General features: G+C 38.2%; 2 protein-coding genes across 3 annotated transcripts; one reads left to right on the top strand and one right to left on the bottom strand.

Moving 5' to 3' along the window:
* Positions 1-519: 519 nt before the first annotated feature.
* Positions 520-6,415, top strand: LOC145035051 (putative metal-nicotianamine transporter YSL7). Of its 2 annotated transcripts, XM_078983627.1 has the most exons (7): positions 3,344-3,459; positions 3,545-3,691; positions 3,816-3,988; positions 4,197-4,294; positions 4,471-4,605; positions 4,985-5,174; positions 5,237-6,415. In XM_078983627.1, exons 2-7 carry the CDS (start codon positions 3,568-3,570, stop codon positions 6,341-6,343), a joined length of 1,827 nt encoding a protein of 608 aa, XP_078839753.1. In that variant the 5' UTR covers positions 3,344-3,459; positions 3,545-3,567; the 3' UTR covers positions 6,344-6,415. The 2 variants fall into 2 exon arrangements, with proteins under 2 accessions (XP_078839752.1, XP_078839753.1); XM_078983626.1 differs by having other exon boundaries at positions 520-3,691.
* Positions 6,416-6,984: 569 nt separating this feature from the next.
* Positions 6,985-12,806, bottom strand: EMB2458 (FtsH extracellular protease family). Its single transcript, XM_078983625.1, has 18 exons — positions 11,667-12,806; positions 11,099-11,570; positions 10,821-11,021; positions 10,438-10,734; positions 10,112-10,357; positions 9,921-10,010; positions 9,690-9,821; positions 9,409-9,582; positions 9,214-9,335; positions 8,940-9,141; positions 8,740-8,868; positions 8,486-8,668; positions 8,291-8,410; positions 8,010-8,195; positions 7,767-7,907; positions 7,558-7,665; positions 7,381-7,461; positions 6,985-7,301 (listed from the first exon to the last, which is right to left on the bottom strand). The coding sequence occupies exons 1-18, from the start codon at positions 12,605-12,607 to the stop codon at positions 7,230-7,232; spliced, it is 3,897 nt and encodes a 1,298-aa protein (XP_078839751.1). The 5' UTR covers positions 12,608-12,806; the 3' UTR covers positions 6,985-7,229.
* Between the last annotated feature and the right edge of the window lie 3,856 nt (positions 12,807-16,662).

The following is a 16,662-nucleotide window of genomic DNA, read 5'->3' as shown; positions in this document are numbered from 1 at the left end:
GTTGCAGACCTTGTCAATTATCCCATAATTCTCAAAATGTTTCACCACTGTAGCAATGTCACCAAGTAACACATCCCAATATTTTTTAAAGAATTTAAAAGAGAATCCATCAGGACCAGGGGCTTTCTCATTGCCATATGCCCATATTGCTTCTTTGATTTCCTCCAGGGTAAACGGGGCTTCAAGCATTATATTATCAGATGGCAGAATGCGTTTAAAGTGTCTACTTACCAACTTGGGTCTAGAAGGTCATTTCTTCTGAAATTTCTCAGAAAAAAATCTAAAGGATTCTGATTTTATTGCCCCTGGATCAGTGCACCAGTTGCCATTTATCATTAGTCCCTAAATCCTGTTTTTTCGATTGTTGTTATTAACATAGTCATGAAAGAATCGTGTGTTTTCATCACCATCCACCGCCCACTTGATCCTAGATTTTTGTTTAATATCCAGTATCTTATATTTCTCCAACTCGGACTCCATCTTGAAACTATTTCTTTTTTCTTGTTCCACTTTAGTTAGTGATCGTGACTCGGCCTCACGGTCTAATTTTTCCATCATCTCCTTGTGTTTGTTTACATAGTTCTAGTTCCTCTTTGGAATGGTCAGCAGCTCTCCATTCCTTTAGTCCTTTCTTAACATGTTTCAATTTGGCTAGAAGGCATTGATCTGGTGTTCCGAACCCTTTAAAGTTGTTCTAACTCGTGATGAAAGCTTTCTCAAATCCGTCTCGCAACAGCCATGAATTAAACAGTCTGAATAGGGGTGGCCCAAAATCAGGTATAGAAGTAGATAATAGGATCGGACAATGATCTAATAATTCCCGAAGGAGGGAAGTGACAGTGGCTGTGGGGGAAATGTCGAGGAAACAGGGGCTAAGAAGAAACCGATCGAGTTTACTAAGCTTCAAATCATCATCTCGGGAGCATGTGAACCGGAATCCTCCCATTTTTGGATCGATTAACCCAACTTCTCTAATGAAATCATTAAAATCGTGAGCTGTGTGGTGACAGAAATTGGAATTGAATCGTTCTTCCAGCCTTCGAACGGCATTAAAGTCACCCACGAGCACCCAGACACCTTCATTTGCTTCTATGATTTCTTTTAATTCTTTCCAAATTCTGGCCTTCTCTTTCACCGCTTGTGAGCCGTAAATGTTGGCGAAGATTACAGATTAATGAATACCCACCCAATTTCCAATATTTATAAGGTAATTTTGAGAGGAAATTATCGTCGATGAAGTAAATAAATTGCTATCCCATATGTTCATAAGACCTCCGGAACGCCCAGACGAGTTTACGCAACTTACCCCAAAATTGTTTGAGCCCCAACAAGCAGCAGCGTCAATGTGTACTCTTTGTCATCTTCGTCGTCGAACTCCTCTGCCACAATCTCACCTTCTTCGACTTCATTTTCTTTCATGTCTGCGTCAGATTTTGCCCCATCACTGTACTCTTTGTCATCTTCGCCGTCGTAGTCCTCGTCTGAGGAAGAGTTGACATCCGATTGTGATTCATACGGTTCCTCTTCATCATCAAATTTGAATGGAAACCATGGTTCATCTTCATACTCCACCACTCCCACAGTGAATGGTTTACCGTCTACCTCTGCGTTAACTATCTCATTGAGTTTCCTTTTTTCACTGGTAAGAATGCTTAGTTTAGCAACCGATAAATCCATCCTATCTTGGATTTTGTCGCATGGCGCCACTATCTTCCCGTACTTTGCCAATATTGCCTTGAAGTTGGATTCATTCCACAGCTTTAATGGAAGCCCCACAATCCTTACCCAAGCAACACGTTCAAATTTTGTGACCTCTGTATCTCCCCATTTCAGCCATTTAAAGATGTGCTTCCCGTTATTTTCTTGGCTAAGGAAGTTCCCAGCACTAACAGTGGAATTGAAGCTAATTCGTGCCATCAGCCCACCTGCATATTTCACTTTTGGACAATGTTCACTGTGTATTGAAATAAGCGTCGGCATGTGATCCAAGTGGTTCATCGATCTTGCTTCGCCAATTAGGGTGGATTTTTTTATCCACCTTTCCAAATCACTGTCGCCATACAATTTGATTGGTTTGTGTGCTTCATTTGAGTTTCCCGCTACTCTGGATAAGATGTTTGTACCGGTGACCTGGGCATATGAACGGTTATCAACGAATCCGTTGCCAGCGCCATGGCCGTTTCGTTGTTGTGTGGCTTACTAGGGATTTTCCTCACATGCTTGGCAATGTTAATCTCCAGTGTGTTCTTCCTGCACTTCGTCCCATTTAGCTTTGATTCCAGTACTTTAGCATCTTCAACCCCTATGAATCTGATGAATCCAAAAAAATTTCCTGCCTTCGTTTTGTTCCCCCCCAAAATAGATGTTAGATAATCTGCCAAAAGGCATGAAGATTCTTCTGAATTCAGTCTTTATTGGTCTATCTGGAATGTATGAAACGAAAAAGCTTGTTTCCTCTCCTCTCTTCTCCGATGATTTGTGTCTACGCACCTCCGTCCATTGGTCTTCCCTTGGGAGCATTGTTTTCAAAATTGTTATTTTATAAAAATAATTTCTCTTATGATTATTGTAACCTCTAAGTTAATACTTGCTTTTTTGAAACTGATTCAACATGTTTGTATATGTTATCATGGGCTAGTTGTGCAATAGAGGAATGTTGTCGGGCTTAAGTGGTTGTTAAAGCTTTCTTGGACTGCATAGGCGGAGGTAGCTATTAAGCAAAGTGCAAGGATGCACTTTGTAACTTGCGAAACAGGTCTTTATTGAAAAGTGAATTAATTTAATTCACACATTTTTTGTTGAAAAGCTTTAGAGAGGAGAGAGAGAAGGGAACGACGTCAAAGTTTTTCTCATTATTCTTCATCTCACCGCATCATTGTAATGTCTTCGCTTTGTTCGTTGATTTCAATATACATAGCTAACCACTGATCGTGTTATTCAGTACGTTGTTGGATCTATATATATTTGTTCCGCTGTTCGAGAGATTGCGTCCATAAAAGTTGTATTTTTTTCTTCAAATCTGGTGTTTGGGTATGAGAGACATTTCTGACAGGTTTCAATCAGATCATTGACACCCATCCCAAATCTGGATATCAATCGACAATATCGGTATCGACAAAAAAAAAACTAATTAGCACATGCATATAATGTAAATTCTATTACGACACCTAGAAATCATGGTCTGTTCTTATATATACGCATTCAAAAGATGAATCCAATCATATAGAAGAAGTGATATATACATCAATTAAAGTCAAGATGGCGTGCATGAAGAAAAGTGGTGAGCTTGAAATCGGGGACAAAATGGGAAAAAGCAACGAGCAATATTTGCTGGATACTGAAGCGGAAACAGACGATGATGAATCAAATAAGGGAAAGGAAATGGATTCGGTAGAGATGATGTTTAAGGACACAGCGATTCCACCGTGGAAGGAGCAGTTGACGTTAAGGGCATTTGTGGTGAGTGCGATGTTGGGCATCATGTTTAGTTTTATAGTGATGAAGCTGAATCTGACGACAGGGATCATCCCATCGCTAAATGTAGCTGCGGGTTTGTTAGGGTTTTTCATGGTGAAGGCATGGACAAAGGTGTTGGAGCAGTCTGGAATGTTGAAGGATGATACGTTTACAAGGCAGGAGAACACCATTATTCAGACGTGTGTCGTTGCCACTTGTGGGATTGCATTTAGTGGTACGTACGTACGTACTTATACAACAACTAACACGTTATTACTTATTTTTCTATCAAAAGTGCATATTAAATACTACCTAATATGTCACATTAGTTTTAATTGTACGTTGTTGCATGGGTGCAGGTGGATTTGGGAGTTATCTATTTGGAATGAGTGATACTGTTGCAGCACAATCATCTGATGCTAACTCACGTCAACGAGATATGAACGTGAAGAACCCGGGTTTAGGTTGGATGATATGTTTTCTGTTGATCGTTAGTTTCATCGGCCTTTGCTCTGTCGTTCCTCTCAGAAAGGTAAATTAAATTAAATCCAATTAAGCATTACTATTTTAGCAAACACACGTACGTACGTTCTATGTTTTGAATCGATCAGTGCTTATGGGTTTACACTACAATATAGTTTCTACGTAACTTTGATCAATATGAGAGACGATAACAAAAAAGCAAGACTAATTTTAAAAGATATTAATTAATTTGATGCATGGATGGTTTAATTTTACAGATCATGATCATTGACTTCAAGCTCATATACCCCAGTGGAACTGCAACTGCTCACCTCATTAACAGCTTCCACACTCCCCAGGGTGCCAAGCTTGCCAAGTAATCAACCTCTTTCTTTCTTTCTTTCTTTCTTTTTTAATTTTAATATCCGGATCCAATGTTTTTATGACCTTTTCAATTCTCAGTCATCCAAAATATTATCCCTAACATAATAAAAATTTCTTGAAGAAAAAGCAACGGGCATGCATATATTAATAAAAATTTCTTGATGATAGGCAACAAGTGAGGGAATTAGGGAGATTCTTCTCTATCAGCTTCTTATGGAGTTTCTTTCAATGGTTCTTCACCTCTGGGGATCATTGTGGCTTTCAGAGCTTCCCTGTTTTTGGACTCAAAGCTTACGATAACATGTAATTACTCTTTTGTTTTGTGTATGAAAGATATATCGATAACCCAGTCTAACGGTTTTTTTAAACAGTCGTTTATATGAGAAACAAAAAAAAAAAAAAAAAAAAAAAAAAAAAAAAAAAAAAAAAAAAAAAACTAGGAACACTGACTACCAATTTCAACGCTTGTTTAAAATCAAAAAATTATAGTAATTATAATAAGAAGTTTATTCTTTACCATTAAAAAGATCAATATTGATAAAGTAATAATTTTTTATTCTTGTATATCTATATCAGTATTGATATATTTTTAAGACAAAAGAATAATGTTGAATGTGTCCAAACTTCTAGAAATTAATAATGTTTGTGACTGTTTCTTTTTGGTTAAAAAAAATTTCTTCAGGTTTTTCTTTGATTTCTCAACTATGTATATTGGGGTAGGGATGATATGCCCATACCTTATAAATATCTCCTTGTTGCTTGGTACATTCCTTTCATGGGGGATCCTGTGGCCCATCATCGAGACCAAAGAAGGCGACTGGTACGAATCAGGTCTCGAGCCCGGTAACTTCCATGGCATCCAGGGTTACAGGGTACGTAATTAATTCTTCTTCACCATTGATTTCATGACGAAGCAATAATGTTGTTGTTGCAGGTTTTCACTGCCATAGCCCTAATCCTTGGAGATGGACTCTACAACTTTTTGAAAGTACTCGGAAACACTTTCCACAAGTTATATAACCAGATCCAGAACAAAAAATCATGCGCAGTTCTTCCCATGGGCCCCGATGACAAGGAAATCTCGTACGATGATCAACGTAGAAAAGAGGTGTTTATGAAGGATCAGATTCCAACATGGTTAGCTGTGGTAGGGTATCTGGGCATAGCTGCAATTGCCACAGTTACCCTCCCTCGGATATTCAAACCACTGAAATGGTACCACGTGCTTTTGATTTACGCATTTGCCCCTGCATTAGCGTTTTGTAATGCGTATGGGTGCGGGCTGACTGACTGGTCGTTGGCATCTACTTACGGGAAATTGGCGATTTTTGTGATCGGGGAATGGGCTGGGAAGATGCAGGGTGGTGTCTTAGCTGGGCTGGCTGCTTGTGGTGTGATGTTGAATATTGTGTCAACGGCGTCGGACCTGATCCAGGATTTCAAGACGGGTTACATGACCCTGGCTTCACCCCGGTCTATGTTTGTGAGCCAAGTGATTGGAACCGCAATGGGGTGTGTCATTGCTCCATGTGTGTTCTGGATCTACTACCAAGCTTTCCCGGATCTCGGGGTTGCAGGGTCTGAATACCCTGCCCCAACCGCCACCGTGTTTAGAAACCTTGCGATTTTGGGGGTTGAAGGATTCGGGTCGCTCCCAAAACACTGTTTGTCGCTTTGCTGCGGGTTTTTCTCAGTTGCGATACTTATAAATGTGGCCCGAGACATTGCCCCCAAGAAGTGGGCCCGGTTCATTCCGGTTCCAATGGCTATAGCCATTCCTTTCTACATGACTGGATCCTCTGTCGCCATTGATATGTGTCTCGGGAGTCTCATACTTTTTATATGGGAGACCAAGAACAAAGCAGATTCGGAGGCTTTTGGACCGGCGGTGGCTTCTGGTTTGATATGTGGTGAGGGGTTGTGGTCTGTACCAAAGTCTATATTGGCTTTGGCCAAGGTCAGCCCCCCGATTTGCATGAAGTTCTTATCTAAGGATATGAATGATAATGTTGACTTATTTATAGAGACCATAACTCGTTAGCACGCCTTCTCTTTTCGTTCATTAAACTGTTCGTATGTATTCTTTTTTTGTTTTTAAAACCATCTTTTGGTCGTTTTGATTATGCTTGCATGCTGATTTTCATTTCAACTGAATGTATGATCACATCAAGTTAATGTAGTTTGTATATGGTAAAGTGTACCGATTAGTTTCTTAGTTTTCTGTAATTAACCTCCTAAACAATCGTGGAACAATAGAAATCCACAATGTCACTAAAATGGAATAAATCAAAATTTGGAAATGAGTTGTCTAAACCGTCAAATTTGGCAATGATGTGTTGCAACCGGCCTTGGGCTATTTGTCAGAAGCTTTTGGCCCATTGAGAGCTTTTGTTTTGTCGGATAGATCAAAACTAACGGATGTTTGAAGGTGGATTTCTTTTGGTCCTGTTTATCATTTTTGCACTCACACATGAATCAATGTTTCATCTAGGTCATCGATATGTTCAACATCAATAAGAATCATATAAATTATATCATTTTTATCTAAATCTAACTCAATTAGTTAGCACAGATAGTTGATTTCATAATGAAAGGATACGAGAAAACCCAATGCCCACTTTATTCCGGGATAATATCAACCTATTCTTCCTTCCATTTGCTATATCCATGTCATAGATAAAATGAAGAAAACAAGGCCCATAAGGATTATCAAAATTGTTAAGTAAAATCTGTATAAAATGTTAGGGAAAATGAAAATGAGTGCCTCTTCTCGCCTTCATAATGCCACTAGATCTCTATCTCTCTCTATACCATACAACTATACTACACCATACATTCTGTGACCATCTTCAAAACTCTCCTCAACCTTAAGGCCTTAATATACATAAACCAATATAATTTGTAAATAACAAAAAATAATAATAGCCCTAATTTGCTGCTGCAGATAGAAGGGCATTTTGTGGGCCATTCCCATCTTCAAGCAAGCTCCCAAACACAGGCTGCCATACAAATTTAAACCAAATTAACTCTAACCAACTATAATAATATTAAATATATTAGAGAGCATTGTATTCGCACCTCTTCATTATGAAACTTCTCAAGGTAAAATGGCTCTTTTTCTCGAATCCCACCATTTACTGAAATGATCCTTTCAAGATCCTAACATGACATGAACATAAACATAACAATCAATCATAGGCTCATAGCCTTTTACATAACTTTTGATAGATTTTGAAACCAAACCACATTCATTACCTTCCCTGTCAAGATCTCAAACTCCAGCAATTCATCAACAATCTTCTCTAGAACATTCCGGTTACTCCAAAGAATCGTTTTTGCTTTCTCATAAGCCATATCATACATCTGCACAAAACACCACCATATCCCATCTATGATGTCAACCATACATATCTAATCTAACTTTTTAACAATCATTCATCACATAGATGAAAGATTTTACTTACCTTTTCAACTTTAGCTGCCATTTCATACTCATGATTGTCCCCCATGTTTAAACCAGTCACTGCATTCCCATGGTGATAAACTGTTGGACTGTCATCAGGACCCGGGCCCCACCCATACTGAATCACCATTCTTGTAGCTATCTGTTTTTAAGTAGAGTAGAATGTCATATATTATCAAACTATTTAGTTAACAGATAAATATCATGTAGTAAAAGACCAAAAAAAGGGGGCATAAAACGTTACCTCCTGTGCCTGCTTCAATTCAGATAAAGAAAGAATATTTTCTTCTCCAAATGGAAGCAACATCTGGGATGCAACATACGACCCAAAGCAAAACACAAGCTTCTTTTCAAGATATGATCTGGACTCAACATTTCCAAACCTGGAACCTTCCGTTTTAGCCTTTGTAATCTTCGTGCACCCAATTCCCTGAATCAAAACCACAACTCTTTACTCTTTACTAACAAACAAATACAAAAAAAGTAAATGCGTACAAGAATTAAAAATAAATAAAATCCATATACCTCCCAAGACAAAGGCTCTAACCATAAGTTATCAACCACATCATAGTTTGGTAAAAGAGCAGCTATAAGTCCACGGCCTGCAACCCAAACAGCATGTGGAAACTTTGTCTCTCTTGTCCACTAAAACAGAAAAATCCATATAAATAAATAACACTCAAACTGATTAATAGACCTAGCAGATAGGAATATACTTACATCAATGGAAGGGGTTAGATACTCGATCCCATTGCTTATCTGACCATATGGCTCCATTAAGTCAACCACATTTTGCAAATCCTCCTTGGTCAATGTTAACCCGAGATGATTAACCACCATTTTGCCCAATGTCTTTGCGAGTTTTGTCTTCCTTAACCATGTGGGAATACTACCACTGAAAGTCTGTGAGAGATAGTCAGCACAAAGAGAAAAAGTATGCACATAAAAAAATTAAAGCTGGAATATTTTCTTACTGCAATCAAGCTAGTATAGCCCATGAGTTCATCTGTGTCAAGGACTTTAGTCCTAAAGGCAGCGCCTTCCAAGGACATGGGAACAATTTTGAGTTCAACAGGACGTAGGAAAGCCGTTTTTTCAGCCACCTGAACACAAAAGGTAGTGAGGTATTAGAAGAAAAAAAAAATCGATGTCACTGAACGTGAGTTTATTATACCTTCTGCCAGTCAACAAAGTCAATGAGTTGGGGGTCCATGGTTTCTTTTGCAGCAATTTGAAGTATTTTTTCTCTTTCAGTTTGTGTTGGTCTTTGAAGATGGAATATTCTGTCCATTCGACCAGGACGCTGTAAAGCTTCATCAATTTGTTTCAGGTTTCGTGTTGTGGCCATCAAAACAACCCCATCTTGTTTCTCAAACCTGCATGATCAGAAGGGGATTCTTGAATGGAATCAGAAATTAATTAAGTTCCACAAGAAGTTAGAGAGTTACCCATCAAGTTCCACAAGTAGCTGATTGATAAAAGCCTCATGATCCTGTTTCATAGTGTGTATAAACTTGCCACGCACACCAGCAAACCGGTCAAAATCCTCCACAAATATGATCACAGGTGCCTACAGATACATTCATATTGGTCCAAATATTCATAAAAGGCATAAAAGAAACAATGAACACAAAATGCATTACCAGATCTCGGGCAGTTTGGAAGAGTTCTCTAACATTGGATGCACTCTGCCCGACCCATAAACCAGCCTCCAATTGTTGGGCCTTCACTTCAACAACTGGAACCTTAGCCTCTGCAGCTATAGCCAAAGCCAATGCAGTCTTACCTGTTCCCCTCTCACCTACAATCAAAACTCCCTGCAATTCAACCACATAACACCATTTTCTATAATAAATTAGTATGTATATAACAATTTTCAGAAACAGAAAATAACATACATTGCTACATATTACATATTACATACCCTAGGGGCACGAGCACCCATTTCTTGAAAGGCACGAGGGTTTTGTAAAAACGCCACGACTTCATTTATTTCTTCCTTCATGAACTCGACACTTGCAAAGTCTTTTAAACGTATAGGAGGGTTTTTCACTCTCTAAATAACAACAAAGAAAGTGTCATGTGATGTGAATAAAGAAGAGAAAAGAAAGTATCATCATCATCATCATGATGTGTTTTGGGTTCAAGTATCAACCTTCATCTGGTCAAAAGCATGGGTGATAGGGTCAACACCTTCCTTCTTTTTAGCTTTTGCTCTCTGCAATCTAGCCCGGAAAAAGTATTTCTGCATAGCAACATAAAGATCATGAGTATGTGATCTTGAATAAGAAATTTTAAAAAGTATGTGGTTAGATGTAGAGAAACTTCTAGAAGGAAGAATCATACCAGCCTTCGTAGCTTCTGCATGTTCACACTTTTGCGTTTTGGCCAAAACCCAATCTTGGGTGTTTTTCTTTTTATAAATCGGAATATTTGGTATAAAATATATCCATATATAAAAGTCCTAACTGCAAACAAAAAATACCAATTGAACTCCCCTTCTTCGTTTAGGGATTCAACTTCCCGCTCTGCCTTTATCTTCCAATTCAGAAACTTTTTTATGGCTGTATACCTACTTAAATCCAACCATGTCTGTTCCAATTGTATGAAAAAACAGAGCATTAAATAAACTTAACTAACAGTAACACCATATTATAACTTATAAGGATTACCTGGTAAGGAATTACAAAATCCAGAATAGGAAACACGATTACAGCCATAATCTCTTTGTTCATGTTATGGACCCAGTCAATGACCATGTTAACAGCAGAAAAATCTCTAAGATTAAGTTTTCCTAACCAAATTAACAGCTGGCGAGAGAGACGTATTGGCAAGAGGAATTGTTGGTGGATATCCAACTCTGAAAAAGGGATCCACATCAACTGAATATGAGTTGGAACATTTGAGGCAAGCATCTTTAGATACAACCCATCAACTCCTCCAAAATCTTCAAACATCATGTCAAATTCCTGACATAAAAATTTTGAATCAGAATCTTGAAATGTCAGATTCTACAATGATGTATGATCAAGATATATAGAGAAGGCAGAATAACCTTCAAATTGACATAAAACTCCTTGTCATCTCCTTTTAGTGTTAAATACATTGCAGCCCAGTCATGTCTGATTCTTGCATTTTCTACTAGTTTTCTGGACACAGCATATGGGATAGCTATAGATTGAATTTCCCACCTTTTTCTTTCTTCATTATACCAAGTTCTTGATGACACTCTATCACGATCCAAAAGGATTCTTTCCTACAATTTTTGATGGTAAAGATCTATAAATCAAAATACAAAGTGCAAATATGAATATTCTTTTTAGGAAATCTTACCTGTTTCTGAGCAACATATTCTTTACCAAATTCAACATCTTCCAACAGTTTTGTTTTAAGATCTGTCTTAGCTTCATCCCGCCATTTTTTCCATCCATGGAACAAATGAGCACGAGCAGCTTTTGGAGCCACAACCTCTTTAGCTCCAAACATCCATTTCATTTCAACTTCTGGATAACCCTTCACAATCTCATCAACTGGGGTGTTTAAAATAACACGCTTTTCATCACCGAATTTCTTCATTTTTTTTCTTATATTAGCCTCTAGATTCTTCTGCATTTCTCTTGACTCTGCAAGTGATTGCTTGATGCGTTGACTGAAGTCAATGGAATTTTGATCGAATGGATATTCAAAATCCTCGTTTCCCACAACATTTGGGAGAACCATTTGCTCCCATAATTGTTTTTGTGCAGTTTGCAGCTCTTTCTTGATTTCAGGTCTAGAAAGGTTGGTATTAGAGCTTCTAGGCACCCTGCAAGCACATAATCAGTAATCTTAAGCACCAAAAACATGCATATATGCATATACTGATATACATACATACATAAAAACATTATAAAATATGTACCTGTCAATGTCTTTCTGTTTCATTTGCCGAATAAAATTCTCAACCAGAGTGATGCTTTCCCTCTCTATAAAACAAAGTTCCCTAACACCAATGCTCAAGGTCATGGTCTCTCTCCTCAATATTTGATCCTCAATCTCATCTGTTTCCTCTGAAGTCTCCATAAACTCCTTCTCTTTGTAGCTAATAGTCTCATCCAACTCCGCCAGCACCTGCTCCTTGGTCGTCTTTTTCCCACCTCTTTCCAGAACCCTATCTTTCTCTCTCCTAGACTTCATCATGGAATCAAGAATGTCCGCTGACTTTCTATCCAATTCCATTTTCTTTCCCCTCAAAACACTTAACTCTGCATAAAGTCGAGTCATAATCTCATCTTGCAATTCCTTTTTCTTCAATTTCACATCCTTTAATGCCGCTTCCACATTCTTCAAGTCCCCATTGCCTGACCTAACTTCCTCTATAATCCTAACTAGCTTTGAAACAGTCTCAAGTAACCTCCTTGTATAATCAGAAAACTCATGATCTTTCCAGTTGCTCACTCCTTGCTTACTTTTGCTTTTTCTCGTCTTCAACGCCTCACTAGTCTCTGGGGCGGCAATTGCAGGTGCTTGGTGAAACCCTCGACTTGGACATAACCCAATTACGATCCAGAAAACCGTAAAAACAATCGGCTTTGAAATTCGCGTAATTACATTAGATAACAATACTTTATCCTGACGTTTCTCTGTTGATTGAATGCCGGCACTGGTGCGTAGTTGTAAGTGAACATCGGCTTTATTATTATGTAAGGAGATAACAGTTAAAGGTGTATGAGACCGCCATCGCCGACGGCGGTGATTATGATGTTGTGTTTGTGGAAATGAACAGAAATTGAAGGAGGGTGTCTTGAGGAAAGGTGTGAAGGGGTTTGGGGAGGTGATTTGGGAAGTGAATGTAGAATTCATGGAAGAAGAGAAGGTAGGACTCTCACCTCATTCACCAAGAACCATTGGTTTCATGAGTGAGAAGGTAAAATAGGGGAGAGGGTTTTAGTTAGCAGTGCAGAGTCATCCAGGAATGCAACACACGAAGAGGAGAGTGACTGTTCAAAAAGGTGCACAAACAGTAGAAGATAAGGGGGAAAAGCGTTTAGGGGTTACAGTGTTGCACCAATATTCGGAAACCCACCCGCACACAGATCTAAAATTCACCATCCAACACGCTCAAGGTCCAGCCCGGACCTGTGGTTCCTTCTTGAGAATGTGGTAGGTCAAAGTAAAGACGGACCAAAGGGTTTGTAGCCCAGCCGTATCTCTGGTGGTGCCCTCCTTCTTTGAGGTTAAGGGTTCAAATCTCATCGTGGACATAGGTGAAATAAGTGTTGTTAGTTTAGGAGTAGATTAGATTTGTCGATTCAAAAAAAAAAAGTAAAGATGGAATTTTCTTGTATAAAGTATATATTCATAAAATAACTCTCTTTGATGGTAAAACTCTTGCTAACAAATACATAAAAGGTGTATGGCTAAAGATTTTTGACATTGATACGGAGGATAAAGGTATTTATGTAAGGGGGTCGTTGGAAATGATGACACTTTTTCTTAAAATATATTTAGTGGACAAAACTCTAACATTGTTCCAATGATATTTAAAAAAACTTTGAATAAGATCCAAAAAGTTTTCAACCTCCATGGAAGGTCCAAAATCCAAACATGTTTATAATTTTGGTCAAAAAAACTTGAAAAGATGATTATACCCTTTTATTTGCTTTTTTGTATTTTTTTTATAATTATTGTAATACTATTTTAATTAAATAATAAAGAAAAAAGGAAAAAAAATCCCCACCCCACTCACTGTTCTCTCTCTCTCTCTCTCTCTCTCTCTCTATCTCTATCTCTTTCTCTCTCTCTCTCTCACTCATACATACACACAACCTTTTCTATTCAGATCTTCTCCCTACCCTTCATCTTCAACCCATCTTGTTGTATCTTCCACAAATCAGAGACACGACATCGCAAATACTTCACTTCATGAACAAATTTCAATATGATCACCTCATGCTTCTTCCCTTATTGTTTCTTCGCCTCGAGTTTCTTCTCTGAGATCGACTAAGATCAAATCGGTGATTCCAGTTCCAATGGTGTGCATCAGGGACAACTCTGATTACGGTCGATGAGGGTTCCCATGTTCACGTTGCTTTTTGTATCTTTGAACACCCTCTAACCTAAATCGAGCACAAATCTGATCAAATAGGTGATTTCACAAGGTTATAATCGAGGTTCCTCAAATTACAGAAGCTATTGGAGGATTAAATCTGGTCACAACAGGTATGGCTTCATTTTGGTGTTTTTGATCTCCTGGTGCAATTTCAGATGTGACTTAGAGTCGATTTTTGTGATATTGTTAAAACCCTCCCCCCCCCCCCCCCCCAAAAAAAAAAAAAAAAAACAACAACAACAAAAACAACCAACGAAGAGATGATGAAACCTACAAATCAGACATACAAATCAATTTTCGGTAAGATAATGAGAGAACTAGATAATACAGCAGACATGGAGTTGAGAGCAAAATGTTGAAGTACAGATGGGGGTTAGCGGCTACCACAGAAGGATTTGCAAGAGGGGTGTAACATCCCAAAATTTTAGGGTAAAAATTTCATTTTAATTTAACTAAAACGCTAGTGTAACTTTGTTCACATATTGAAAAGCATTTTAAATAAAACATTTATCAGAGTTTATTCCCATAAATCACATATTGCGGAAAACATCTGTGTATGCACCGCGATCATCCCGAACTCCTTTATTTGAAAATTGGAGGTACCTGAAACCAAAACTGAAAACCATAAGTACAAAGCTCAGTGAGTTCCCTAAATACCACATATCATACATCTCAACTGATCCCTACATGCCACGCATAACCATGAGACATACATATATCATAATCAATAAAGGTGTTATGTGTCGCACATAGTCTTGTCATTATGCCACAGGTCACCTCGTGGTCTTTCTTGCCAAGTCGGGGGTCACCTCCTCGGTCTAACAGAAAAGTGCCAAAAGTCACCTCCTGGTCTTCCATGTAAGCATCACAAAGACAACTAGCATACATATTACTCTACTTAGCTAATTAGCATACAGTGTGCCAGGAGCCACCTCCTAGTATTTTGTACATAATGCCTAGCGCTAACCTCCGGGTCCTCCTAAAATACATAATAGCATACAACGTGTCATAAGCCGCCTCCTGGTCTCTCATACATAATGTCTATGGCTAACCCTTGGGTCTTCCTACAATACATAAACCAAATGGGCCGGCACGGGTGCCTTCGACTCATACAAATAGTAAGAAGACTCACCTCACATTGCTGAAGTCCCGTGGATAAAATCTAGTCGCTGACCGACTGATCCTCGAACTGTCAACATCAAAACAACACCCAATTAATAATTAGGTGTCACACCCCCAAACCAAGGATGGCGGAAACGTTCGGGGGTGGAGGACTTCATGTACAGTATCACAACAACGAATATAATAGTGCTCAAAGTAAATACAACCAACATAAATAAAATTGAAAAAGTTATACCAAAGTATATGTTTACATGATTCAAAATCAATTACATTATGATGACAAAAATAAATTGTTGACGGTTTAACGTCTCATCCTCAAAGCGATGAAGTTTTCCTGTTTCACTGATTTCCTGAGAATACAAGTAGTTTTGAAAAGTGTCAACAATTAAGTTTGTGCGTTCATAAGAGTTTTGTTTGAAGTAGAAACCGTTTTCCTTGTAAAATCGATATAGTTTGATTTGCAGAAAATCCAATATTTTCTTAGTTAAGTGTGAATAGAAATATTCCTTTATGATGCATTAATGAACCCTAGAATGACCCGTAGAGTTCCTCTATAATCGTCCAGCGTATATAAGTTATATAAGGTTTAAATTAGATAAAACGTTGAATATAGTGGGCCTACCCTAGGTCCACAACCAAACAAGGAACAGGAGATGAGGCAGGCACCACTAATTCTAAGCCAATCGAGACAAAATTCTTATAAGACTCAAACATGTACGCTCAGTGATTATAGTTGAAGTCTAACAATTCTAGATGCAATATAGTTTTAATATCATAATTGTTGGATTAATGTCTAAGTCCATAACTATAATTGGTAAGACTTGACCCGACCCGGCATGGTCCATTTGGGTTGCATGGCATCATGCACTTGGATAGACTATAATGAGAGAAATAAGACACTTATGGTTATTAATATATTATAAGTTCTAGTATATTAATAATAAGAATAATAAGATTATTTAATTAGTATTGATCAAGAATTAATCTAGGATTAATTAAGTGATCAAAAGAAGACTAATTAAATATATGGGTTGATTGTGTAAATCATCCATACTTGTATAGTGGGCTAATGCTCCATGGATTATCTAGTTGGGCCAAAACCCATATGATGCTCCTTGGATGCTCCATGGTGTATTTGAACCCATGGATCCAAGGAAATGGAAAGTCATGACAATTAGAGTTTACCCTAATTGTAACACTATATATAGATATTATTCTTGACCAAAATCGGCCACTAGATTATTCTAGAGAGGGCTAGCCGATTTTATGAAGTGTAGAATTATCTCAAGTTATTCCAAGTGTATTTGGTGTTGTGTGAACCATTTGAGGTGTCACACTTGGGGCACTAGGCACTCAAGCTTCATGAAGACAAGCACTATCAAAGAGGTATGTATTCTATCTTGTTATATTAATAGTTTTGTATGCTAGATTAGGATAATACCTTGGATGTTCATATTTGCATGTATAATAGAGAAAACATAGATCCAAGGTATTTAGGGTTGCATGTACACTTAGGAGTGTTAGAATGCTCATAACCCAACAGTGGTATCAGAGCCTAGGCTTGTTTTCTTATTATACCTGCAATAGAAGCTGAAAAATCGAGTTTTGATGCTGTCAGCCCAGCTGACTCGCCGAGTCCATGAAGGGACTCGACGAGTCCAAGGCAAAATGCATCCAACTCGCC

This window comes from Lactuca saligna, chromosome 3 (assembly GCF_052625555.1).
Source record: "Lactuca saligna cultivar CGN05327 chromosome 3, ASM5262555v1, whole genome shotgun sequence".
Classification (NCBI taxonomy): domain Eukaryota; kingdom Viridiplantae; phylum Streptophyta; class Magnoliopsida; order Asterales; family Asteraceae; genus Lactuca; species Lactuca saligna.
The sequence above is the reverse complement of the archived record's forward strand: the minus strand, read 5'-3'. Positions and strand labels throughout refer to the sequence as shown.

Bases quoted from the DNA above. Each gene is read 5' to 3' on its own strand.
- LOC145035051 (XM_078983626.1), top strand. From the start codon at position 3,259: ATGGCGTGCATGAAGAAAAGTGGTGAGCTTGAAATCGGGGACAAAATG. The intron at 3,989-4,196 runs GTAAATTAAATT...TTAATTTTACAG, and splicing joins CTGTCGTTCCTCTCAGAAAG to ATCATGATCATTGACTTCAA. The intron at 4,606-4,984 runs GTAATTACTCTT...AAATTTCTTCAG, and splicing joins CTCAAAGCTTACGATAACAT to GTTTTTCTTTGATTTCTCAA.
- EMB2458 (XM_078983625.1), bottom strand. From the start codon at position 12,607: ATGAATTCTACATTCACTTCCCAAATCACCTCCCCAAACCCCTTCACA. The intron at 10,358-10,437 runs GTAATCCTTATA...CAATTGGAACAG, and splicing joins ATTTTGTAATTCCTTACCAG to ACATGGTTGGATTTAAGTAG. The intron at 8,196-8,290 runs GTATATGGATTT...GTTTTGATTCAG, and splicing joins TAGAGCCTTTGTCTTGGGAG to GGAATTGGGTGCACGAAGAT.